This window comes from Saccharomyces kudriavzevii, assembly GCF_947243775.1.
Source record: "Saccharomyces kudriavzevii IFO 1802 strain IFO1802 genome assembly, chromosome: 3".
Classification (NCBI taxonomy): domain Eukaryota; kingdom Fungi; phylum Ascomycota; class Saccharomycetes; order Saccharomycetales; family Saccharomycetaceae; genus Saccharomyces; species Saccharomyces kudriavzevii.
Genome location: NC_079274.1, coordinates 183,199 through 206,873, shown reverse-complemented (window position 1 = coordinate 206,873; position 23,675 = coordinate 183,199). Strand labels below are relative to the sequence as shown.

Sequence of the window (23,675 nt, the reverse complement as noted above, 5' to 3'; positions counted from 1 at the left end):
TATATATATACGCATATATATGTATTTAACAAACCTTCTCACTTTTTACAACATAATAGTAATAATAGATAAACCAAGAAAAAGAAGAACCTATAGAAGCTCAACACCTAGAACTTTTGTATAAAACTGTTCTTCACTTAACTTACCTCTTTCTTCTGTGCTGAGGTTTTGGCGATGGAGATGGGGTAGGAACGTTTTTCAAGTCAACGTTAACGTACTCGTTGACTTTAGCGGCAACACCACCATGAGCACGCTTTACAACTCTACTGGTCTTGGTGCCTTTACGTTTATAAACGTTAATGTAAAATGAGATGAATAGTACCAAATATGAAGAAATAATAGCACAACCAGCAAATGTAGCAGTAGTTGAACCCACACAGTCGCCACAATGTGGCAGGATTGGGAAATACAGGTGGGCTGCCTTTTGGTAAACGGCATAATAAATAAAACCAATATCCAATACAAACTGAATAATTTGAAATCTGGTGACCCATTCCTTCCACCAAACCCTAATACCTCTGGCAGCTAGGAAATAGTACCAATACATAACCACATGAACACCAAGGTTCAAGGAAATAGGGACCCAGGAAATTGAAGTGGTGCCCATTAATTGAGTGTAACACAATAAAGCGGTGGCGCCATGGTGATAGGTATGCAAAAACGTCAATTTCTTTTGCTTCAGAACCAAGAAAAAGGTGTCTATAAACTCAATAAACTTCACAATGTAATTCAAGTAATATAATGTAACGAGTGGTTGAGTCCAAGCACCAATATTGCAAATAGCAAAGTATAACCCGTGCTGAACAATGATTGGCACTAACTGTTCAATCATGAGTAATAGCAGTGTCAATGAAAGAGAAGTCAAAAACAAATTATGCAATTGGAAAAGGCCATTTAATTTAAGTGGCTTCGAGTTACTTAACAAAAACCTGCCACCGAAAATAATCACATAGTAAGCAACGATAGTATATAGTACAGGTGGCAATGTACTCAATGGCAATTCGCCTGCGATAAATTCAAACTCACTTGGAATAAACTTACCCTTAGTTACATACGTGACGACATCATCGAAATGCTCCCACAATGAAATATTGAAAAATGGACGTTCTATAGTGGGTAAATAGTCATGAAGTTGAGGATAACGATCAAACAGAGGAGCAGCATATTGAGTAACGAGTGAATTCATGGCTTCAGGACGAAGATAATTAGCTAAATCTTTTTATTTTGTGCAAATTTGCTTGTGGACGATACTGAAATGAAAAATATTTTCCGATTTTTCATTGACTTTTTCGCGATGTTTATTTCTTTGCAGGTTTTGCGATTTTCAGAGGGAGTGGCCGCACGCCAAGGCATGTGAATATGTGACGTACTTACATATCACTCGGACAAAACAGTTTTGCAATCAGAAACTATTTATAATACAGAAACAATACGAAATTACAATTATCATTAAAACCTCCTTATTTTATATGTAGAATGTAGAATACCACACTACACAATGTATGTTTTAAGCTCTTATCGGCCAGTGGGGGGCGAAAGATAGAACATGAATGTTACCTAGTTCAGGCCGTTTCCTCAGTTATTATTCTCCTTTTTAGACAAAAACCCATTAATCGCATCTGGTGCAGATGCCACTGCAGCCAAAGCAGCCAGTGGATCATTTGAAAAATTGAACTTTGGGGGCAGACGACCTGCCGTGCTAGTGCGTGGAGGCGGTAGTGGAAAACTGGAAGGGCCTTGAGAAGCAGTACTGTTGAGCGGTAGTAACGGTCTGCCATCTGGATTCGATTGTCCATTCCCATTGACAGGGTTCAACAATGCGGAAATAGAACTGGATCTTGGCGTAGTGATGTTCGGCTTTATTTCTTGTACCACAATATTGTTCAACTTGGGAGTGTCCTCAATTTGCGCATGATACCTGGGACCGTTTTGAAGAGAAGCCTTGGTATCTCGGTCAGAATTATTCAGTAGACTACTAATTGTTGCTGATTTACGGTTAATGTCAATGTTATGCCTTTCATCACTAAAATTTTGATTATTAGTTTTTGTTACAGACGAGGCTGCATCGGCCAATGTGTCAATATGGTCTACAGTTCTGATTCGCAGATCAGCCATTGTAGGTTCAGGCATTTCTGAGCGAGGAAATTGGATAGATGGTAGCCTTGGCGGTGGTAAAGTAGTTAGAGGAGTACTAACCTTCGAAAAACTGTCACGATGAAAGTCAGGCCCAAAGGGTCTTATAGAGCCATCAATAGAAGACATAGATGTGTTGGGCACCTGAGTTGGTTGCCCAACAAAGTAGCCTAAAGCCGGCCTTTGCTGGGGAGGAATATTATTATAAACGTTGATATTGGGACGCTCTGGTTGTATCAATATTTGGGATTGTTGCACGGACTCTGAACTCGTTCCATCTCGCTTTAAATCCGTTTCGTCAACTAACAATTTCCACCCATTTCGGGCAGCATTTCTTTGGTAGTAGTTCCTTACCATGGTAGTTGACTTCGTTCCCAGTTTCTCTGATATCAAAGACCATTGAGAACCAAAATCCTTCAATAATTCTGGGAAAAGTTGAGATTCACGAACACTCCAATAACTTGTTTTATGTTCCAATGCAGCTTTGTGCTTTTTTCTTTGTAATGCGTTTTCTAAACCAAAATCGAGTTCCCTAGACTCCTCAGGATAATAGTCATTTTGAACACCTTCTTTGACTGCCGTGGACGCAAGTTCATTGTTGACTTTGATAATATTAGACTTGTTATCGTTGCCTTCGATCACATCATACACCCTCTTCAGTTCATTCGCCGTTGTAGTGTCTTCTGGTCTACCTACAACTTCATCGCTCTCTTTTTCAGCAATACCGATGGCGTTTTCAGATATACCTTGTGGATTATCTTCCAATTCAGGCACATGCACCAAAACGGGGTGGATGATTTCTTCAACAATGTTTTCACTCTTTCCTTTCTTATCCGCCGTGTCCATTGTGTCTTCTTTACCTTCGTCTATCTCAATTTCTTCGTCGTTGCTCCTTTCTTTTCTCCTACGACGCTTGGCCGCAGCAGACATTTTCCTCTTCTTGTTTTTATCAATAAGGAGTTGTTTATAATTAACAGTTTTTTTGGTTCTATAATAATGCAGGACACATTCTTCAGGAGTTCGCAGTCCACCCATGTAGTGTGAAATTTTTCCAAATTTTTTGGGATGGATCGAATAACCCTCCAAAAACAGGGAATGTTCATGGTCAGAAAAGTTATCAACAGCGTCCTTCAATACTCTAGACGCCCAGAGGTATTTGTCTGTTACTAAATTATTAACATCGCAAAACTTGTGAGAATACTTTTTAAGTGGATCTAATATCAGTTGTGGGATTGTTGCAGCCGCTTGATAATGCTTATAATTTGGATCTATCTGTAGTAGTACATTTTCCATTTCTGCATCATCAACAAAATCAGCTCTATTTCTGCGACGGGATGATGAAGACGAGGACGAATGGCGTATGCTCTTTTCTTTTTCTGTTTCAATACCTTTCTCTCGTCTTTTCTGCTCCATTAACTCGTGCTCCTTACGCTTATTTTCAATTTCTTCCTTCCTCAAATTTTCACTTAGTTTAGTCAAAACTTCGCACTCTTTTTCGTATTTTGTTTGCAAATCAAAATAATCATGCTTTAACTTTATTCTTTTCAAATATTCTTGCTTCTTTATTTTAGATACGATTTTGGTTAGGATAAGCCCTGTCGCCTGTTGATGAATAAGTTTGTTTTGGACATAAAATGGATACTCTGTAAAACTCTTGATTGTGTCTTTCAATAGGTATTTCTGTTTACTGACTATTTTGTTCCTTGTCTGATTTTTCAACTCCCATAACCTTGTCTCTGATTTCGATAATGGGAAAATGCACCTCTCAATTTCCTCAAGTGGCTCCTCGTAACCTTTATTATCATTTGCTACTACGAGCTTTGTTAAGTCTGTTCTCAGAACTTTTGGATCGTATATCCTTTCATAATTCCTAATTTCTGGAGTCTCCTTTTTCTCAATAGATTTCCTCTTTTCCTTTCCCTGTTCTTTGTCCTCTTCAATCGCACTAACAACTGTAGTTGTCGCTGTCGTCCAGATCTCATCCTGCTTTCTATCCGTATTAGATTCTTCCGATTTTCTAACGTCGACTTCCACTTCATCGTACTCTTTTCTTTTTTCTAGCACAGAGTGTTTCTTAAGCAGCTCACGCCTGGTTTTAAGTAGACTTTCCTCGATCTTTTCACCATGATCCTTGCTGGTGTCTGATTCTGTAGAGACATGAGGCTTGATATCCGGTTCTTCTAATTGAAATTTATCATCATGATATGGGGTAACTTTTGCTTCATCCGCGCATGACGCTTCAATTTTAACTGGTGATTGTGATCTATCAACTTTACTTACTTCGTGAAATTTATTAGCATAAAGGGAAGGCGATGACTGCGAATGAGAAGATTTTAAGAAACTTAAGTCGTTACTTTTCCAAAAAGGTTCTCTTAGGTGAACTAAATTATTACTGTTGACAGTTGCCATATTACCAACATGGTCCTCAAACGGCGGTCTTGAAGGTGTTCCAACCGATCTCCATTTGTTGCTCCTAGAGTAATAAGAATGAGCGCTATTACCATCAACTGATGAAGCAGCATTTGGTTCAGGATTGTTCGATACATCGAGACTGTAATCATCTATTGATCTAGGCCTAACCCGAGAATTTCCATTAGCGACGTAAAACGGGGGAGCATTTGAAACACTTGAAGAAAAGTGCGTAAGATTTGAAGAGCTATTAGACTGAGGGTTATATCTACTCATGGTTTTTTGGGAATAGCGTGATTTTCCAGTGTCCGCATTGGCGTTACTGGTGATGTTCGAATTTGTGTTTTCCGGGGTTGAACCGGCGGTTGAAGAGGGTCTTTCAACTTCTGGATTGTAGCGGCTGCCAATCTTCCTAGCTGGCAAATAAGATGATGACGTGGGCCTACTTACTGAGCCCGGATCATACCGGGACGGCCTTGGTGCTTCGATACCAAATGTGCTTGCAGGCATCGCGGAAGGAAGAGGTGGTGGTGCGCTTGTGGGAACAATAGATGGGTCCGTTGAAATTTCTGCAGTAGGAGAAGGCACAAATCCATTATTGATTGATTTTAAAAAGCCATTTTTGGAATAGACACCGGAGGGATGCCTTCGATTAGGATTATTAGAATAATGGTATCTTTTCTTGTCTCCAAGCCTTCGTGTAGGTGGTGGATACCCCATGTTTACCGTATTTATTGGGTTTCTGGTTGTTATTCTATGCACAGGTAAGTAGGCAAATTATTGAGCAAACCTTTTCGGAACAATATAGTGGTTGTCTATTTCGCTTTTGAAGATTCGAGCAATGTAAGGACCTCTTTTCCACCGCCTGTCTTGAATAATGAAGAGATTTGAAGATGGAGCACTAACGAAAAGCAATCCAAGTTTTCTTAGCTCTTTTAAATCAGCGGTTGCGTAACGGACTTCAACATAACTCGATGAAGAATTAATCATTTGTTTTTTTTTTCCTTTACCCTTTTGCCATTTTCAATAGGCGAAATAGAGAAGAAAAGCTGAGAGAGTACCCGGCATTTATGATGACATTTGTTACGTATGCAATTACAATAATAATAATGAAAAGTCGACTAAAAAAGGTATAAACTAAGAAAGCATACCCTTTGAAAGGCATACCTAATACCAAATGGCTAAGCTGCCGTCTACCGTTCCTGCAATTACTTCTAATTCGCTGAGCTCCGCTTTATTTTTCTGCTTTTTTTGGGATAAGTATGTTTTTCCCTGTGCCCTAATGCTAGTTATGGCGTTTTCTCTCTCCGTAGAAAGTTGTTTGATTAGCCTTATCGCCCATTCTTCTTGAGAAGTCAAAAGGAGTTCGTAAACCTCTATTGTCCCGTCTGCAAATCCCACCAGTAGTATTTCGATCTCTTTCCAATAAATATGTTTTCTGTAGCCTGCATATAGTTTAGAAAAATCAAAAAATTCAATCGAACTTACAATTTTAGCCGGATCGAAATCCTTTGATATGTATTTCTGACCATTCAAATTGGATACCAAAATTGAGTTATTTCTTTTTAAAACCATTATACTTCCGGTGTGTTGAGAAATTGCAATTTTTTTCGCATTACCTGTTATTTTCCTTAATAGCTCGAAATTAATCATGTCCCAAACATATACCGAGCCGTTGATATCTAGGGTCAAAAGTGTATTATAGTCGTAATAACAGCGCATTTCTTTCAGTTCGCACAAGTGCCCAAACATTGTTTTTTTGTTTTCAAGGTTTCCAGAGGGGGAATGCTTATTCTTATGATATTTCCAAACTTTTATCAATCCAGTTTCATCACCGGTTATGAATTCATCTAACTTCCAATCTGTAAAAGACGTGATTCGGGCCATATGTACCTTTTCGAAAACGTCCGCTCCAATTTTTAATGAATTTCTCCCTACAATTCTCAAAGAGACCAACGTTTTCTCTGTTTTGAAAAACAAATTTGGGAAGGCATACCCTCTCCAGTAAAGTGAATCGGAGCAACTGGGGTCATGAATAACATAATCCACTGGTATATTCTTTTCCCCTAGGCCAAGAATCACTTTTTCGAATATCGGCTTACTTGAGATTTTTCGCCATCCTCCTGCTGGTAACTGTCTAATATTACAGGATAATTTTTCTGGATGAGGCTCCTGGAATATTTGCAAAGGTGTTTGACCAAAATTGTGAATAATGCCCGTAATAGCCCTTCGCTCATTCTCATCATTGATGTTATCCAGATTTACGGCGCCCGGATAGCTTAACCTGTTGAATACGTTAACAGAGTTCACAGCATTCTTGCCTTTTTGCTTGTAGCCAAATATCAAATCAATCCATTCATGCAAATGTGCCGATGCGTACGGACTTTCCAGAGCCTCTCTATTTTTTTGAATAAAAACTTTTGCATCTCCATTTGCCCAAGGAGGCAAAGCGACATCATCAACTTTTCTACCGCTTTGGTCCGCACCGAAGTCGTAGTTATTAACATTAGTCAAAAATTCAGGTAAATAAAAGAACTCAGGCGTCAATTCCCTTACATCTGTCGTATTTTCAAAAGACGCAGAGCGCCAGGCTCTTTCAAGCGAACTAAATAAGCGATCTGCGGGACCAAAACTTTCGCCCTGCAGTAATAGGAACGACTCGACAAAAGGCTTCAGCCTTATTAAATATGAAGACACAATCATAGCTGATGAATAATGCGTGCCATAATGAAACGGTGCCGAATCATGATCTTCTAAGGAAGACAACGCTTCATAACGTTCTATAAACTGTAATTTTCTCTTTTCACTTTGGGCGCCCATAGGTTTTGATAGGTCTCGGTAAGTTTTGGGATTTTCTAGATCAAGTGTGTCACTTTCATAATCTGCAATGACCCAAGGAAACACGGGATATTGAGTTAGATCGTTGAATGATCTTCCCGCCAAAATGTTAATACTTAACAAATAATAAAAATTCGAAATATCTCCCCTAACCCATTCTTTACTCAATTCAAATCCGTCTATTAAACTATTGTTTGTTGAGAAGACGCTGGTAAATTTGGAAGCAATGCTTGCCTTTCCTATGCCATTTTTTGTTACTATAGTATTACCTCTGTTGTTTATCTCTTGCAAAACGCTTGAAAAAATCGGGTCAGCAGGAAGATGTTTGGGGATTTTATTCAATACTCGCAGAACGTCATCTCTGATCCTTTTGCTGTAAAAACTAAAAAAAGCGCTAACTCTTTCCTCAAATAATAGCTCGATGGCAACATCACGAAGTAAGAAGGGCCTTTTGGTCACGAAAGTGAGATGGAGAAGTTTCCAAACGAAAACTTCATGCTTGAGAGGGGTAGATACATTCTTAGGGTCAGCACCATTAATTAAACCAACGGTCACGTCTCGTAACTCTTGCGACACTTCTGATAGCTTCAGGATTTTTTTATCTTCTGAACTAAAATAATAATCACTTACGAAATAAAGATAGTTATTACCATGAATTAGAATACCTTCTTTGATTTCCAATCCAATAATTAAACTGCAATTCCAGATAGTTGTAATGGAATCATTGTCTCTTAAAAGTCTAAGAATCCTCCTATTTTCATTCAAACCACCAATTGGCTCCAACTCAAGAGCCTCCGCATCTTCGATAAATTCGTAAGATAAAACGCTTCCGCTTTCTCTCCTTTGTCTGTTGCTACCTGTTATGGTTTCACGGTTCGTATTTTCCTCATTGAAGAGCGTTTCATTTCTTGGTTCCCAGGCGGGCAGGAGCCTCCTTTTCATTCCATCAAAATCTTCTACAAAGTCCAATGACCATCTACAAGAAAGCTTATGATTTGTCTGTATCTCCAGGATATGCTTCAGATGAAAAAGTAAAAGATCCAAGCTATTTCGGTAAAATACCGAATTTTCTTCTCTGTCGGTTTTGAAATTCAAAGTATATCTTGATATAGACTTTTTAATTTTAAAATCTAAAGGGGTGTTATCTTTTCTGAATAAAGCAAGGCACTTTTTATTGTTTTGGGTTATGTATTCGAACCTCGCATTCTTCCATTCATAAATTTGGCTATTAACCTGTTTGACATTTAGTGCCACAAAATTGGTCTTACTAAATAGGAAATTGGCGACAATATTTTTGAATTTTAGTTGTTCTGCATCATTGAGAGAAAAAGGATATTCTTCACCTGCAAAGTTTGTTGCATCACACATATCGCTCGATAGCACGTGATTCAAACCTTCGATAACATCATTCTTGCCTATTATATTGAAGAAATTTGCTACCTCCTTCAATTTCTTTTTCTTGCTTCGAATTATCACTTTTATGCAATTGAAGATTACTTCGTTAGATCTAAATTCATTCATCATAATGGTTAAAAAAATGAGCAATAAAGCAGTAGTCTCAATGTCACATGCCCCGTTCTCGAACAAAACTTCTTGGTGCAACGTTATTGACTCACAAAACATCTCGTACTGTCGGTTTCCCCAAATTATTCGGTTTGTTGTATTGAAATAAATTAGGGTTATTATGCAAACTTTGAAGTCCTGTAACAGTTGGGACCTTGATACATTTTTGAAATTATAAAACGATGACCTACCTGTTTGAGTGATGCAATTCAAAAGACACGTGTAACTCGAAAAATAAAAGTCTTTAGGCATTACGATTTGTGATGTATCAGGTTGAAATTTCCGAAGAAGATGAAGAAGATTTGACATCATGTACGGGTATTTCAATATCATCATGCTTAATTTTTTATCGCCATCGATCAGGTTGTTAAGGATGCCAGGCAATACATTAACCATAAATGAGAGCTCTAAGTAATTGGAATTGTTTATTACAGTTTTTGGATGAGCTAGCTTGTATTCTGTACGGTGACAAAAAAACCTGCTCATATAGACCTCAAAATCATAAGCGGCATATTTCGTAAGAGCGCGTACTATATTATTTCTAATCAGACTGGTAATCAGGTTCGAAGAGCTTTCAAACTTGGAGATATTTTCAGATTCACTCAAAGCTATCAAGAGGTCCAATAATGAAACAGTCACATAACTGTCCCTAGGATCGAATACAGATGCGTTTGTCGGAATCCTACTTAAGGACTCCAGATTCTCGATGAATCTCGATGTATAGTTGTTCAAATTCGATAGAGAAGTGGAATCATTGGGACTCGAGTTTATCACATGCCACTCTATGAAATTGATAGCTAAACAGATGATTTCTTTCGTAATTATCTTATTGTTTTTACTCTTCCCAAGCATGTCGTCCTCAGTTTCTGAAAATAGTTCGTTAACAGTTGTATAATTACCTATTGAGTAGGTAAAAAGTAAGGCGATAATTTCTTCCCGATAAGTTTTAAACCATCATTTTTATAAAATTGTTTGAAGAGTGGTTTATTGATTAGAATTGTCTTGAATAAAATGTTTAAACATATAATAGGACTTGATTCATTATTTTTCACTAGTTGATCCATAATCATTAGCATAAGCTTGATTGGTATTATTTTTGAGAGTATCTTGGCATTTTCGTCGTTGCCCTGATCCAAGTAGAATGCAAAAAGTTGATCTATCGCTTGAAGTATGATCTCTGCAGAACATTTATTTTTGCATTTCACGAAGTAATACGAAAGATGTAAAAACCACTGCAAATGCCATTTATTGAAATTGTATTTCAATAAGGTTAGTAATACAGAAATTAAATCATTGGATAGCTCGCTGAACTTATTTTTTGGATCCTCTTTCATCATAGTCGCTTGATAGCTCAAGCACAGTTTTTCCAGAGTTTTCATTTTATTAAACTTTTCGGCATTGAATTTGGAATAAACCGAAGCTTCCATTAAGCTTGAAATTTGGAAAAAAAGAAATCTTATAATCTCTAATCCGCCTGATGCGAGGGAATTTTGATCCTCCTTCACATACCACAAATCCAAATTAAGTACCAAGTTCTCGTAGGCTTCTGTATCAATAATTATAGATCTAGAAATATCGTTGAAATTCCAACCACAAAATTCTAAAAATAAATTGAAAAATTGAATATTCAGAGGTTGAAATAAATCTTGAGTTATTTTTTGCCTTAGAGTGTAAGCAACCAAAGGAAAGCCGAAATCTTTTTTGAACCAATTGAGGATTTCAATATTTCGTAAAAGATTCATCAGATGTGACACATGACGGAATAAGTCGTCCATAGTACTGCATTTTGCCATATTGTAAAACGCAAGTCGTATGCAATCAACAGAGACAAATTTCGAAAGCAAGCTTGAACTCTGATAGAGGTAGCATTTACCCATCTCTGGGAAATCGTTAGAGCGTACGTTTTCGTCCAATTTTATTGTGAAGATAGGAGACTCAGTAAAGTCTTGAATCATATCATTTGGATTAATATCAATAGCGATATTTCCTATTTCAAGAACTTCAATTTCGGCAGCAAATTTGGCAAATGACATTTCAGCTGATGATTTCATCATTAAAAGAGCCCTGGCGATCAAAACGTCCTTGCAACTCGATAATATTCCACAAGCATTTTCTTTTTTGTCAAATGTGTATTGGTAATAGCTGCCTATACCATGAAGTACATTTATGGCAAATTCGGTTAGTAAGCCATCCCACAAAAAAAATCTATAAAGCTTGAAAGAACAAATCATGGATCCTAGTTCACAAGTACTCAATTGACATATTGGGTTTTGAAACAATGTAAGTTGATTTATCAAATTTCCATCAACATATAAAGTTACTCGGCTATTTTGATCAATTACAACGGCGACAAAATACAAATTGCTCACTTCAAACTCGAAGTTTTCAAATAAACCGATCATATAATTATCATTTGAAATACAAAATAGACCTTCTTTGATTTCCAAATATATATGTTTATCTACAGTCATTATCCTGTTTGACGTAATGGTATTGAATTCGACGAAAAAAAGAAACGAGTTGTTAATTTTGGCTGACTTCTGTGTTTGGAAAGTTTTATATGCATTTTCGAGCTGTAAGTAATTTTGTGAACGAGAATCAGATACTTGCAGTGATAACGAATTTAAAATATCGTTACAAAACTTTGAATTCTGATGGAGATATAGATTCTGTAGTTCGGAAGGGGTGCAATCCACGGAAAGCATCAAAGTATACAACTCTATAAGAGTGCTTTGTAGTAGTTTACATTCCCAGGTTTCGTTTTTCTCTGATAATATTTCGTAAATTCTACTCCTCATCTGTTTTAACTTCCCTAAGTTTTGTTTATTAATTAAGGAAATGTTAGCTAAAGTAACAATAATTTGAACAACCACAGCAAAACTAATAGAATCAGTTAGTGTTTCAAGCAATTGCGTCCATTGTCTAGGTTTTGTCACGTTGAAACTTTCACTAGTATGCCCTAGATCAAACCTTTTTGAAAACGCCAAGCAAATATAATTATTAAGTTCACATACTTTTTCTTCAGTTATGCTTTTTTCACTCTTATTACTAGTATTATCCTGATTGGAATATCCCTGTATGATCTCCGTTAACTCATACTGTAGAGGATTTTCTACATCTGCTTCAACATCATTATCAATCGATTGCAGTATGAGTATATCTCTCAAAATCAGTGTTGTCTTATTCATATCTCCTTGGAACTTTAGAACTTTCGAGGCAGCATTGGTGACTGAGTGCATATCCCCGGTTTTTTCTAGCAAATGGGTGAGGATAACAGTTCGCCTGCAGTTGTGCCACTAAGAAACGTCGTATGGGAACTTTGGAATAATTTTTTCGGCCTAGATGAGTTGACAATTCTCACGTAAACGGGATACTGTTGTACTGAAAGGGGCCGATGAGTCGGAATAAAGATTTTGAGATCAAAGCCTCTTGTCCTCCCGATTACCCGGTTTTTCTGATTATGGCGGCACCTGAAATGAGGAAGAGTAAATGGTGAGTATCAGCAGTAGCGAGCGATGATGGATATATTATCCTCTATTCTCTTGAACTTATTGTTTTTTTGTCTAGTCTTCCTTCGGTAAGAGCAAAAATAACCGCTGAAGTTAAACTGAATGCGGCGGGTATCTTCTTTTTGCTCACCAGCACAAACAAAAAAGGTGGAAACAGCCTGTTTTGTAGAAAATAACCAAATTAACAAGTAAAATCCTTTTGAGTGTTTGTTAGAACGGCGTGTTTGCTTTGATTCATGAATTCCATTGTCGTTTGTTGTACTGTACTTCCCTAAAATCGTGAAATTGGATCTGCTTTCCGGGTAGCGGATATCATATCATTTTTTTTTTTATCTCTGTATTCTCCTTTATAAGGAGAACTTTTCTGGTGCATTATTTTGTTTCTTCTAGTAGATGGATTAACTGGAAGAAAGCTAATAAAATAATTTACATTTCAAGGACCGGTATTATTGTAGGGGATTTGTGACTTCCAAGGCAACGTCCTCTCTACAACTGAGTTCGAGAATAAATTCCAATGGCTCTTTTTGTTATTCGAAAGCTTACAAGTTGTAGTATATTTATATGCTCTCTTCTTACTTACTTTCAAGTACTTTCACATGGGCCAAACAGATCTATTTATCCCCACCTCTTATTCATTAAAAAATATTTCACTGCATCCTTCTGTTGCGTAATAATTCCTCTTCTACATACAACAGTGCACTTACCGTTAAGGACTGCTTGCAACTAAACACCATGTGGTGTACGGATTTTTTACACCTGTACATTTTGAAGACTGCTTTAAATTTGGGTTTTTTTTCTTGATTTTCTGAAAATCGGTGCGGTCATCGATTGTTTTTTTTCCTTTCACTGCCGCTTGGTGAATCCTTCGATTTCCAGCAAAGCTTTCTGAGACTATTCCATCTGCGACAAGGGTTCCCTACTAGGCAGGATAGTGCAAGTTGAAAAAGTTGATTATTAAACGTTATATTTGAACGGAAGGATTCTTTCCATTAGGTTCTGAATTCTCGACTAAATAGATCCAAGAAACCACAAGAACCCGCCATGTCTAGTATGTTTAAATCGTACAATGAATATCCAAAGGACCAACCATATCCCATTGAATGTTATTAGATATTTCTGGTGATGTGCATAGCGCATCGAAGACTCTAAGAACACATAAATGCCTAAACGGGGTTATCGTTTCGAACATTTTAATATCAATGTGTTTTATGATGCATGCTACCTGGGATTATTTTATTTTCAATGGAAATGAGGATTACTTTAGAAGAAAAAAAAGGACCGAATACTAACGTGATTACTTAGTGATATCTCCCGATATCAATCATTATTTTTCTGTTTAGACGTTGTTCAAGCTCGTGACAATTCCCAAGTTTTTGGTGTTGCCAGAATCTACGCTTCTTTCAACGATACTTTCGTTCATGTTACCGATTTATCTGGTAAGGAAACCATCGCCAGAGTTACTGGTGGTATGAAGGTCAAGGCCGACAGAGATGAATCTTCTCCATATGCCGCTATGTTGGCTGCTCAAGATGTTGCCGTTAAGTGTAAGGAAGTTGGTATTACTGCCGTCCATGTTAAAATCAGAGCTACCGGTGGTACTAGAACCAAGACTCCAGGTCCAGGTGGTCAAGCCGCTTTGAGGGCTTTGGCTAGATCTGGTTTGAGAATCGGCCGTATCGAAGATGTTACTCCAGTTCCATCTGACTCCACCAGAAAGAAGGGTGGTAGAAGAGGTAGAAGATTATGAGTTATACTCGTACGTGTACTTGTATTGCCGTATTATTTTTTACAATTAACAAATGTGTATATATAAAATATATAGCGCCCATACTCAAATCAACTCATCATAACTTAATTCAGTAATAAACAAAATAAATTCTACATTTTTTACCTTTTTTTTAGAGTTCAAGGTCATACACCTGTGCAAGCAATGATACGGATGGGAAATAAAAGCAAGGTGATATTTACTATGGGGCGAACAAAATTGTCTCAGAGATTAAAACTGTCGAAAACACTGTAATCATAAAGTTTAAATGCTTTCAGATACTATCTAGCTTAAAATTGTGTTCAAAAAACTCATCATTTTAAATAATTTTGTTAACAAGGATGTTTGGGGAACTTGATTACGTTTTGAAAAATCTAACAAACGCAACATGACGTACTCGTCATCGTTATCCATTCTCCGCATTTTTTTGCGGCCACCTTATTCAGTCCTTTCAAATTTAAAAAATCAGAAGCTTGATTTTCTAGATATATTTATACAATTTTTCTTTTGAAGGGCGCGCATGAAAACATCAAACAATTTTCTACGACTTCTTCGTTTTTATTATCTAGGGTTGAGGAGGCAGTGAAAAGTGAGAAAGTAACATTGCGTAAGCCAGTTCGATTTACAGACGAAAATTTTATGGGATGTAGCTATTCACTCTCCCATATCTTTATTCACCACAATGCCCACTTGAGTGCCAACATTCGATTTCACTTGTGTTCTCTAGCAATTTCCTCTTTAGGGTAGTAAATATTCGAATCTCATGGGCAGAAATACTGTTGGCAACTAGTAGAAAAAAGTTTATGACTTTGACATATACATATGGTTTTAGATATATTTTTCCATACATTGCGCACATCGACACTTATTCACTCGTTGTACGTGATATCTCCTTTTCTACATCGTGTGTAGTTCAAATGGCCCCTTAAGTGCGTGCAGAATGAAAAACTCTAATACTGAGCCCAAGTTTTCACAAGCTACGAACAAGAAACCTCACAGCTATTGCCTTGATAAAGAAGTTTCTTTTTATTTGTATCCGAACGAGTCCACTTAGGAAGTGCGAATAAGCGTCTATCATGTCGCAACAAAGAACAAAATATGCAGATAGCATATTGACCTCGAAAAGTCCCTATGAAGCTACCGAGACTATTAGAATTAGACTATCACAGGTCAAATTGCTAAACAAAGACTTTTATCTGCTATTCAAGGAATTATCCAACCTAAAGAGAAGTTATGCCCAGCAATTGAGGAAAATAATAGCTGAAAATGAAGATATAACGAAAATTTTGAATGCTCAAATGATTGAAAGCGACGTATTGACTCCGCAGGAAATGAGTGCGTTCAAGTTTGACTCACTGGGAGAACTTAGAAGTGTATGGAATACCGTCATTGAAGAATTAAAGGCGGACTTGAAGGCAAGTACGGAATACTATAACACCTTGGATCATCAAGTGGTTCATGAATTAAAGGAATCCGTGGAAAACAATACTAGCTGGAGAGAAAGTAAGGACTTGCACTCCAAGCTTAGTAAAAACGCTGCCTCAATTGAGCACTATAGTAAGAATAACGAAAAATCCACCAACTTGGAAGAGGCGAGAAGACAATGGGACCAGCAAAGCCCCTATCTTTTCGAACTGTTCGAGACAATCGATTATAACCGTTTGGACATTTTGAAAAACTGTATGTTGAGATTTCAAACCGGTTTTAGCGATTACTTATTGAATGCTACCAATGAATGTGAAAGTGTGATGACAAAGTTTTTAGCGTTTGAACCTCAACTTGAAATTGATCGTTTCGCCAGAGACGCAAGCCAATACAACTTTCAACTGTCCTCTGCTTCTAAGGAAGCTTCTACTAATGATGTAATATCTGCTTCAGCCGCTGCTACTCGCCCAACGTCTACCTCCGAAAGTGCTCCTGGTTTAAGTACCGAAAGAGATAAGAAATCTCCAAAAAAGGACAAGAGAAAGAGTACGTTTGGAAGTATCGGCCATCGTCTTGCTTCTGCGTCCTCAACCCTTACTCATGGCGATCTCATGAATAACGACTTTTCGGACTCCATAAATAATTCTTCATTGAAATCAAAAAAATCATCCCATACTTTGAGATCTAAGGTTGGTTCAATTTTTGGTAGAAATAAGACCAAGAATAAGAGACAACAACAGTTACCATCAAGCTCTCATACTCAGGAATCTATCACAGAACACGCGAATAACTCTTCATCTAGAGTATCTTCTGCCGCCACTTCTTCCATCTATCAGAAGCAACGTCGACCCACTTATGCATCTTCAAAATCAAATAATTGGACTCCAGCTGAAGCTAGTGACACTCCGCCACTTCCTCCTCATGCTACTCCCAATAACGTAGAGGTACCTAGTACTGCTGACACATCCCCTACACCACTTTCTATACCAACTTCGATGCCTATTTCAAGCGGGCAGCAAAGTCCCCCACGGGTTGCGCAAGAAACTGGTGCGGATGAAATCCCTAAGACGGTACCGATATCAATATCTCAACCCCCACTCCAACCGCAACTGAAAACCAAACCTTTACCGGTCGAACCTGCCTCTCCAAGTGTCTCAATTCCTACTGCTATAGCCGATAGCCAACTTTCGGCACAAATGGATTCTAGGCCTTTGCATATTCGTGCTCCTGCTTTACCGCCATCAAGGAAGCAGAATGCCATTCATAGCAGAGATTCTCAACTATACGAAGCATTACCGAATCATGGCTCCGGTTCTACACCTACTTCTTCTTCGTTGTCCTCGACACCTCAAGAGCGTCCAGTTTCCACGCTTACCTCTCAAATTACTGGCGAGTTAAAGGAGCTAAATCCTCAGGCCACGGGCTCATCAACCTCGTTAGTAGGGCAGTCGTTGTTCCAGCACTCCTCACTGGAAATGTCCCATTTCGGACTGAATGCTAGTATTGCAGAAGTACTCAATGCTTCCTTCAAAGATGGAATGTTGCAAAGTTCCCAATTGATCGGTGAAATTGCGCTAAACTATTTGCCTAACTCCATCGTAAATCCCTCTTTACCTATTGGTATTAATTTGAAAATCTGTAATGGTGCTAAGTTCGAAAAGGTTATCTTGAATCAGGCCTTCATCGAGCGTGTGGCCGCGGAAGAATTTAAAGTCAATCCATCCTTCATTGATTCCAGAACTTTGGGCGCTATCAAATATTCTATAAAAGAGTCAGTAGCCCCTATTGTTATTCATCCAGTCTGGAGATTTGAACCTCACCAGGCAAGTGTTGTATTGACCGTCAGGATATCATCGAGCCTACCTAAGGACATATCACAAATCGTCATTGAAGACCTGGTTGTCTTTGTAAATATTGATGGCGCCAATGCAACAAGTGCTTTGTCAAAACCTCAGGGTTCTTTCAGTAAAGAAAAAAAGAGAATAACGTGGAGATTTAAAGATCCAGTCGTCTTAACAAGAAATGGTGATGGCCAAAGATTAATTGCCAGATTCATTACAGACGGTTTAGCGCATGAATCCGCGAAGGGTGTCATTACTAAATTCACTATAAATGAGACAGATAACACAGCACTACCTCATAGCGGAGCTGGTAGCGGTATTTCGTTGACTTGCCAAGAATTGGATGAAAATAACCCATTTGGCGGTGATTGGTTGGACGTAAATACGAAGAGAACCTTGACCACCGGCAACTACCATGGTCTTGCCTGATCTTTTTGGTAAGTCTTCATTTCTACATATTTGTTTCTTTATGGTTGGCCAGCCCATACTACGCGGGGATGCGCCACCAATTCCTATTTCTCCTCTCAGAAGGTTTGCGAAACTCCTTTGTTCTAAAACTTACATAGATTTATACTTATGTACTGTAATGTTTTTCACAAAATTCTTATTCTCTTCATTGGCTATTTTCCTTTTCTCTGCTTCATACAGTGCCTGTTATTCGAAGGCCAGCTTGAAAAGCGTTTGCGTTGAAGCGGGAGGAAAAACAAAAAGTTAACACAGAGCTGGTGAAAGACAAACGCCATTATTGTGATAACAGGACCTTCATAATCGGGGTTTTTGACAAATACAGAAACTAGTAAGCATATCAACCAGTTAATATGTTTTTACGTACACAATCCCGTTTTTTCCATGCTACCGCCAAGAAGATGGATTTCTCCAAGATGTCTATCGTCGGTCGTATTGGTTCCGAATTCACTGAACATACCTCTGCCAATAACAATCGTTATTTGAAGTATAGTATCGCTTCACAACCAAGAAGGGAGGGACAAACCAATTGGTACAACGTCACCGTGTTTAATGAACCACAAATCAACTTCTTGACAGAATATGTCAGAAAAGGGTATGTTATTTTTTTTATTTGCTGACTTCATGGTTACACACTGAAATTTACTAACATCTTCATTTGTTCATTATATATTCAGTGCTTTAGTATATGTTGAGGCCGATGCTGCTAACTACGTCTTTGAAAGAGATGACGGCTCCAAGGGCACTACTTTAAGCTTAGTCCAAAAGGACATCAACTTGTTGAAAAACGGGAAGAAAATAGAAGATGCTGAGGGTCAGGAAGATGCTGCTTCTTCTGAATAACTGTAATATTCATGCTAGCCTGTCTCGGGGTTTTTTCTCGGGTTTTTATTTTCAAAGCATGCTTTCTTTTACTTATAATAGTTTATGGCAAATAGGAAAACACATTTGAAACTACAAATTAGTTAAATAAATGAGAAGCTACGTTTATACGTCAATTTTTATATATATAATTCTAAATTGGTCAATATGTGTTACGTCAGTCTTCTTTTTTTGAAGATGAGACTCTACAAAGGCTTTTCAATAGGAAACTTGTGGAAGGAAATCCGAGGTGAGAGAATTTAAGCCAACGCTCCCCATTTCTTGCGATGCTACAGCTGCTGCTCGTCTCACTGATTAATGAGATTTGATCTTGGTAATTCAAGCGATGCATTATAAAGGGCATTTTCAACGACATCAACAGTTCTGGCTGTTATATCTTTTCACATGCATATAGTGTTAAAGAGAACATCAGTTTTGAGAGGCGTGAAACAAACCTCCTATTTTGGTCTAAAAAGAATACAGGGATCCGACAATTTGTTTTCAGAATCATCGATCGAAAAGAGCTTGGGTGTTCGACTATGATAAAGGACCCAAATACCATCACTCAAAATGAAGTGGAGAGTAAACCCATTGCCTCCAAACGTCCAATCAATAAGAGATTCCTTTTGTTCAAGATAGACTTGTTTGTGTTATCATTTGTTTGCCTACAATACTGGATCAACTATGTGGATCGTGTCGGTTTTACCAACGCATATATATCTGGTATGAAGGAAGATCTTAACATGGTGGGAAATGACTTGACTGTATCCAACACAATCTTCATGATTGGTTATATCGTCGGTATGATTCCTAATAACCTGATCTTATTGTGTGTTCCACCTAGAATATGGCTGAGTTTTTGCACGTTTGCTTGGGGGCTGTTGACCTTGGGAATGTACCGTGTTACATCGTTTAAACAGATTTGCGTCATTAGATTCTTCCAGGCCTTATTTGAAAGTTGTACGTTTTCTGGGACACATTTTGTTTTGGGTTCGTGGTACAAAGAAGCTGAGCTGCCAATAAGAAGTGCAATTTTCACTGGTAGTGGTTTAGTGGGTTCTATGTTCAGTGGATTTATGCAAACAAGTATTTTTACTCATATGAACGGTCAGAACGGTTTAGCTGGTTGGAGATGGTTATTTATCATTGATTTTTGTATCACATTACCTATTGCGATTTATGGATTTATTTTTTTTCCAGGTTTGCCTGATCAAGCAAGTGCTCTCAACAAGTTTTCCATGACAAGATATATCTTTAATGAGCAAGAACTACATTACGCCAGAAGAAGACTCCCAGCTAGAGACGAAAGCACCAGATTAGATTGGTCAACCATCCCTAGGGTTCTAAAAAGATGGCACTGGTGGATGTTTTCTCTCGTGTGGATTCTTGGAGGTGAAAATCTTGGTTTCGCATCTAATTCTACATTTGCATTATGGTTGCAAAATCAAAAGTATACACTAGCGCAAAGGAACAATTATCCTTCGGGCATATATGCTGTGGGTATAGTTTCTACACTTTGTTCCGCTGTATATATGAGTAAAGTTCCAAAAGCAAGACCTTGGCATGTCTCCGCCTTCATATCCTTAGTCATGATTATTGTTGCAATACTAATACGTGCCAATCCACTGGATCCAAAAATCGTTTTTTCTGCGCAGTACCTTGGAGGCGTTGCATATGCTGGACAGGCAGTCTTTTTTTCATGGGCCAATATTGTTTGTCATGCAGATCTCCAAGAACGTGCTATTGTTCTTGCTTCAATGAATATGTTTTCAGGGGCAGTCAACGCTTGGTGGTCGATATTATTCTTTTCTTCAGATATGGTACCTAAGTTCGAGAGAGGCTGCTATGCCCTTTTGGCCACAGCAATATCAAGCGGTGTGGTATCAGTCGTCATACGTTCACTACAGATAAGAGAGAATCTAGCCAAGAAACCTGTTTCTTACATAGATGCTAATGACATGCCCGGAGAAGACGAGGAGGAGGAGGAGAACCTGGATGAAGAAGGTGACGAAAATGATGGTGATGAAGAAATGGCCGAAGTCTCAAATCCTTTTCGTTAGATACACCCGTCTACCTTCCAGCACTTTTCGTCATTGTCCATTGCTAGTGAATTATTTTAGGTTCCGCTTCAAAGTGAAGGGACAATAGATATCAAGCTTGCTCCTAGGAAATTTTCGTAGCTTTTGTTACGCTTTCTCAATTAGGTCAAATTTTATTTTTTTCGCACTTTGCTGAGTTTAGAACGATATTTAAAGACTATTTTCCCAACAATATTTCTGCTTGTTTACTTAAAAAGTGGTAGTACTTGGTAAAACTTTTGAGTCGTCTGTGAAGGTTTCTTCTAATTTCTTACCTGTAAAACTAAATCCGGCAAGTATAACAGTGTTTTAGATATCTTGATCGCAGATTTTGAACCTGTAAGGCTATGGTGACATATAATGTCTTATTTGATGTACAGGAAACAAGATAAATTTAAGCGTAGGCAGGTGTCGATGTTCCGGCAACGCTCTACAAACCACGGGGCGCTTTCGATCCACGGAACGTTTCCTCTGCGGTCTTTTTTTTCACTGTTTTTACCAATGGTTGTGAACTTACATTCCCAGGGTAGACGAATGACGTGGACGAGTAGGATAGAGTTAAGTCCGAGCAGAAATCTAAGTAACTATTTTTTTTTTTGTTGGCCTGATACACTCCTTTTGTTTTACCTGTATCTTCATTCCTTCATGATATTCAACTGTTACTTTTAAAAACTCATCTATTCAGCCTTAATTAGCCTTGTAATGCACATTTGATGTGGTGAAAGATACAGCTGTTGATTTTTGAGACATTTCTCTTTTTTATACAATACTTTTGCTGGCCCATCGTGCTGTGTTCGTTATTTACATTTCTGGTAAAAGTTTTAGACAGCGTTAGCGAGCAAGTTATGTCAACGTTAGAGCCTAAATCATCGAGCAGTGATTTGAAATTGAGGACAAGGCCAAGACGCAGGTCTTCCATATGGCGGATCAATCTGGGGGAAACCGTGCCTAGTTTTGGAACTATGTCTGAGACAAAAGAATCTAAGACAGCTGCTGAGATACGCATGCGAAGACTGTCTGAAGCCGCCAAGGGTGACGGCGATCTCGTCAAGAAAATTTGGTTTTCATTTAGAGAGATAAGTTATCGTCATGCTTGGATAGCTCCCTCGTTAATCTTAATTGCGGTGTATAGTGCTTACTTCGCTTCTGGTAATACTACAAAGACAAACGTACTACACAGGTTTGTTGCTGTATCATATCAAGTCGGTGACACGAATGCATATGGCAAAGGTATTAACGATCTATGCTTTGTATTTTACTACATGATATTTTTTACATTCTTGCGTGAGTTGCTAATGGATGTTGTAATTAGGCCCTTTGCAATCTGGCTGCATGTCACTTCTAGGCACAGAATTGTAAGAATTATGGAACAGATGTATGCGGTTTTCTATACTGGTGTTTCCGGACCCTTCGGGATATATTGTATGTATCATTCCGATGTATGGTTTTTTGACACAGAAGCCATGTATAAAACTTATCCAGATTTGACAAATCCCCTTCTACTCAAAGTCTTTTATTTAGGCCAAGCTGCGTTCTGGGCTCAACAAGCATGTATCCTTGTATTGCAACTGGAAAAACCAAGGAAAGACCATAAAGAATTGATTTTCCACCATATTGTTACTTTACTATTGATTTGGTCTTCCTACGTCTTCCACTTCACTAAAATGGGGCTGCCAGTCTTTATCACAATGGACGTTTCAGATTTTCTTTTTTCGTTATCCAAGACTTTAAATTACTTGGATTCTAATTTGGCTTCTCCTACCTTTTTCATCTTCGTCATGACATGGATCTATTTGCGTCATTACATAAATTTGAGAATTCTATGGTCCGTACTAACTCAGTTTCGTACAGAAGGTAATTATGTCTTGAATTTTGCTACTCAGCAATACAAATGTTGGATCTCCCTGCCAATTGTCTTTGTGTTAATAGGTGCTTTACAATTGGTGAATCTATATTGGTTGTTCTTGATTTTTAGGGTTCTTTTCAGGATCATATGGAAAGGTGTTGCCAAGGATGACAGGAGTGATAGCGAATCGGACGAAGAAAACGATGGGAGTTTGAAGCAGGCGTGATTATTGAATACTTGCCTCAAAAACTCGCAGCGAGGGGTACAAACTGAAAGTTCATTACAGCACACCTTTGATGCCGAACATTTAAGGTAGGTAAAAAGCTGTGAAACGTTGTCATAAATAAGTGTATACGTACAGCAGTATGCGTAACTAGACTAGGAGTCAGAAATAATAGTTCAGTTGCTATGTTTCCATGACTATATTCTTTAAGCGTGACTTTCGGCTTTCAAATCCTTTAGTTAAGAGTTCTTGCAAATCACCCGATAATCTCTTCAATATGTCAAAATATCGCATGAATATCACGGCAAAAGAAATCGAACTCTCCATATAGGAGGAAATATGATGGGAATTATACTTTTTAGATCTCGAAATAAGCACGGATAGTTAGCGTTCTCTGCTGATTCTCTTGCGACGGACTTGATGTGTTAAATACTGGTGATATCATATTGCGAATAGCATTGAAGCCCGACTTACCGTAGAATGGATCTGATCATAATTAGTGGTTAGCCTGCAGTACTACTTAAGAACAAAAGCAAAATCTTTTGTATACATGAGAGGTATTCAAAACACACGCCGATCGCACATGTTAAATATGTCCAATATAATAATAAACTCTAAAATCTAAAAGGAGTTCGAAATAATGACTCGTCAAACAAATAGGTTCATCATTATCTATATAAGTAACTACTGTTACTAACTGTGACTTTCAGATTGTATAT

The 23,675-nt window shown here is 38.0% G+C and overlaps 8 protein-coding genes across 8 annotated transcripts; 5 read left to right on the top strand and 3 right to left on the bottom strand.

Moving 5' to 3' along the window:
- Positions 1–142: 142 nt before the first annotated feature.
- ELO2 (fatty acid elongase ELO2) lies at positions 143–1,186 on the bottom strand (the record flags this gene model as incomplete). Its single annotated transcript, XM_056232068.1, has 1 exon — positions 143–1,186. One exon carries the CDS (start codon positions 1,184–1,186, stop codon positions 143–145), a length of 1,044 nt encoding a protein of 347 aa, XP_056086384.1.
- A 389-nt stretch (positions 1,187–1,575) lies between these two features.
- Positions 1,576–5,262, bottom strand: SNT1 (Snt1p; the record flags this gene model as incomplete). Its single annotated transcript, XM_056232067.1, has 1 exon — positions 1,576–5,262. One exon carries the CDS (start codon positions 5,260–5,262, stop codon positions 1,576–1,578), a length of 3,687 nt encoding a protein of 1,228 aa, XP_056086383.1.
- Positions 5,263–5,709: 447 nt separating this feature from the next.
- On the bottom strand, positions 5,710–9,795 carry BPH1 (Bph1p; the record flags this gene model as incomplete). The annotated part of the gene is made up of 1 exon (XM_056232066.1): positions 5,710–9,795. One exon carries the CDS (start codon positions 9,793–9,795, stop codon positions 5,710–5,712), a length of 4,086 nt encoding a protein of 1,361 aa, XP_056086382.1.
- Positions 9,796–13,493: 3,698 nt separating this feature from the next.
- RPS14A (40S ribosomal protein uS11) lies at positions 13,494–14,199 on the top strand (the record flags this gene model as incomplete). Its single annotated transcript, XM_056232065.1, has 2 exons — positions 13,494–13,500; positions 13,793–14,199. The coding sequence occupies 2 exons, from the start codon at positions 13,494–13,496 to the stop codon at positions 14,197–14,199; spliced, it is 414 nt and encodes a 137-aa protein (XP_056086381.1).
- A 1,094-nt stretch (positions 14,200–15,293) lies between these two features.
- Positions 15,294–17,912, top strand: SYP1 (Syp1p; the record flags this gene model as incomplete). Its single annotated transcript, XM_056232064.1, has 1 exon — positions 15,294–17,912. The coding sequence occupies one exon, from the start codon at positions 15,294–15,296 to the stop codon at positions 17,910–17,912; it is 2,619 nt and encodes an 872-aa protein (XP_056086380.1).
- Positions 17,913–18,301: 389 nt separating this feature from the next.
- RIM1 (Rim1p) lies at positions 18,302–18,791 on the top strand (the record flags this gene model as incomplete). The annotated part of the gene is made up of 2 exons (XM_056232063.1): positions 18,302–18,543; positions 18,626–18,791. 2 exons carry the CDS (start codon positions 18,302–18,304, stop codon positions 18,789–18,791), a joined length of 408 nt encoding a protein of 135 aa, XP_056086379.1.
- A 557-nt stretch (positions 18,792–19,348) lies between these two features.
- Positions 19,349–20,869, top strand: FEN2 (Fen2p; the record flags this gene model as incomplete). Its single annotated transcript, XM_056232061.1, has 1 exon — positions 19,349–20,869. One exon carries the CDS (start codon positions 19,349–19,351, stop codon positions 20,867–20,869), a length of 1,521 nt encoding a protein of 506 aa, XP_056086378.1.
- An 863-nt stretch (positions 20,870–21,732) lies between these two features.
- Positions 21,733–22,959, top strand: SKDI03G0940 (TLC domain-containing protein; the record flags this gene model as incomplete). The annotated part of the gene is made up of 1 exon (XM_056232060.1): positions 21,733–22,959. The coding sequence occupies one exon, from the start codon at positions 21,733–21,735 to the stop codon at positions 22,957–22,959; it is 1,227 nt and encodes a 408-aa protein (XP_056086377.1).
- Between the last annotated feature and the right edge of the window lie 716 nt (positions 22,960–23,675).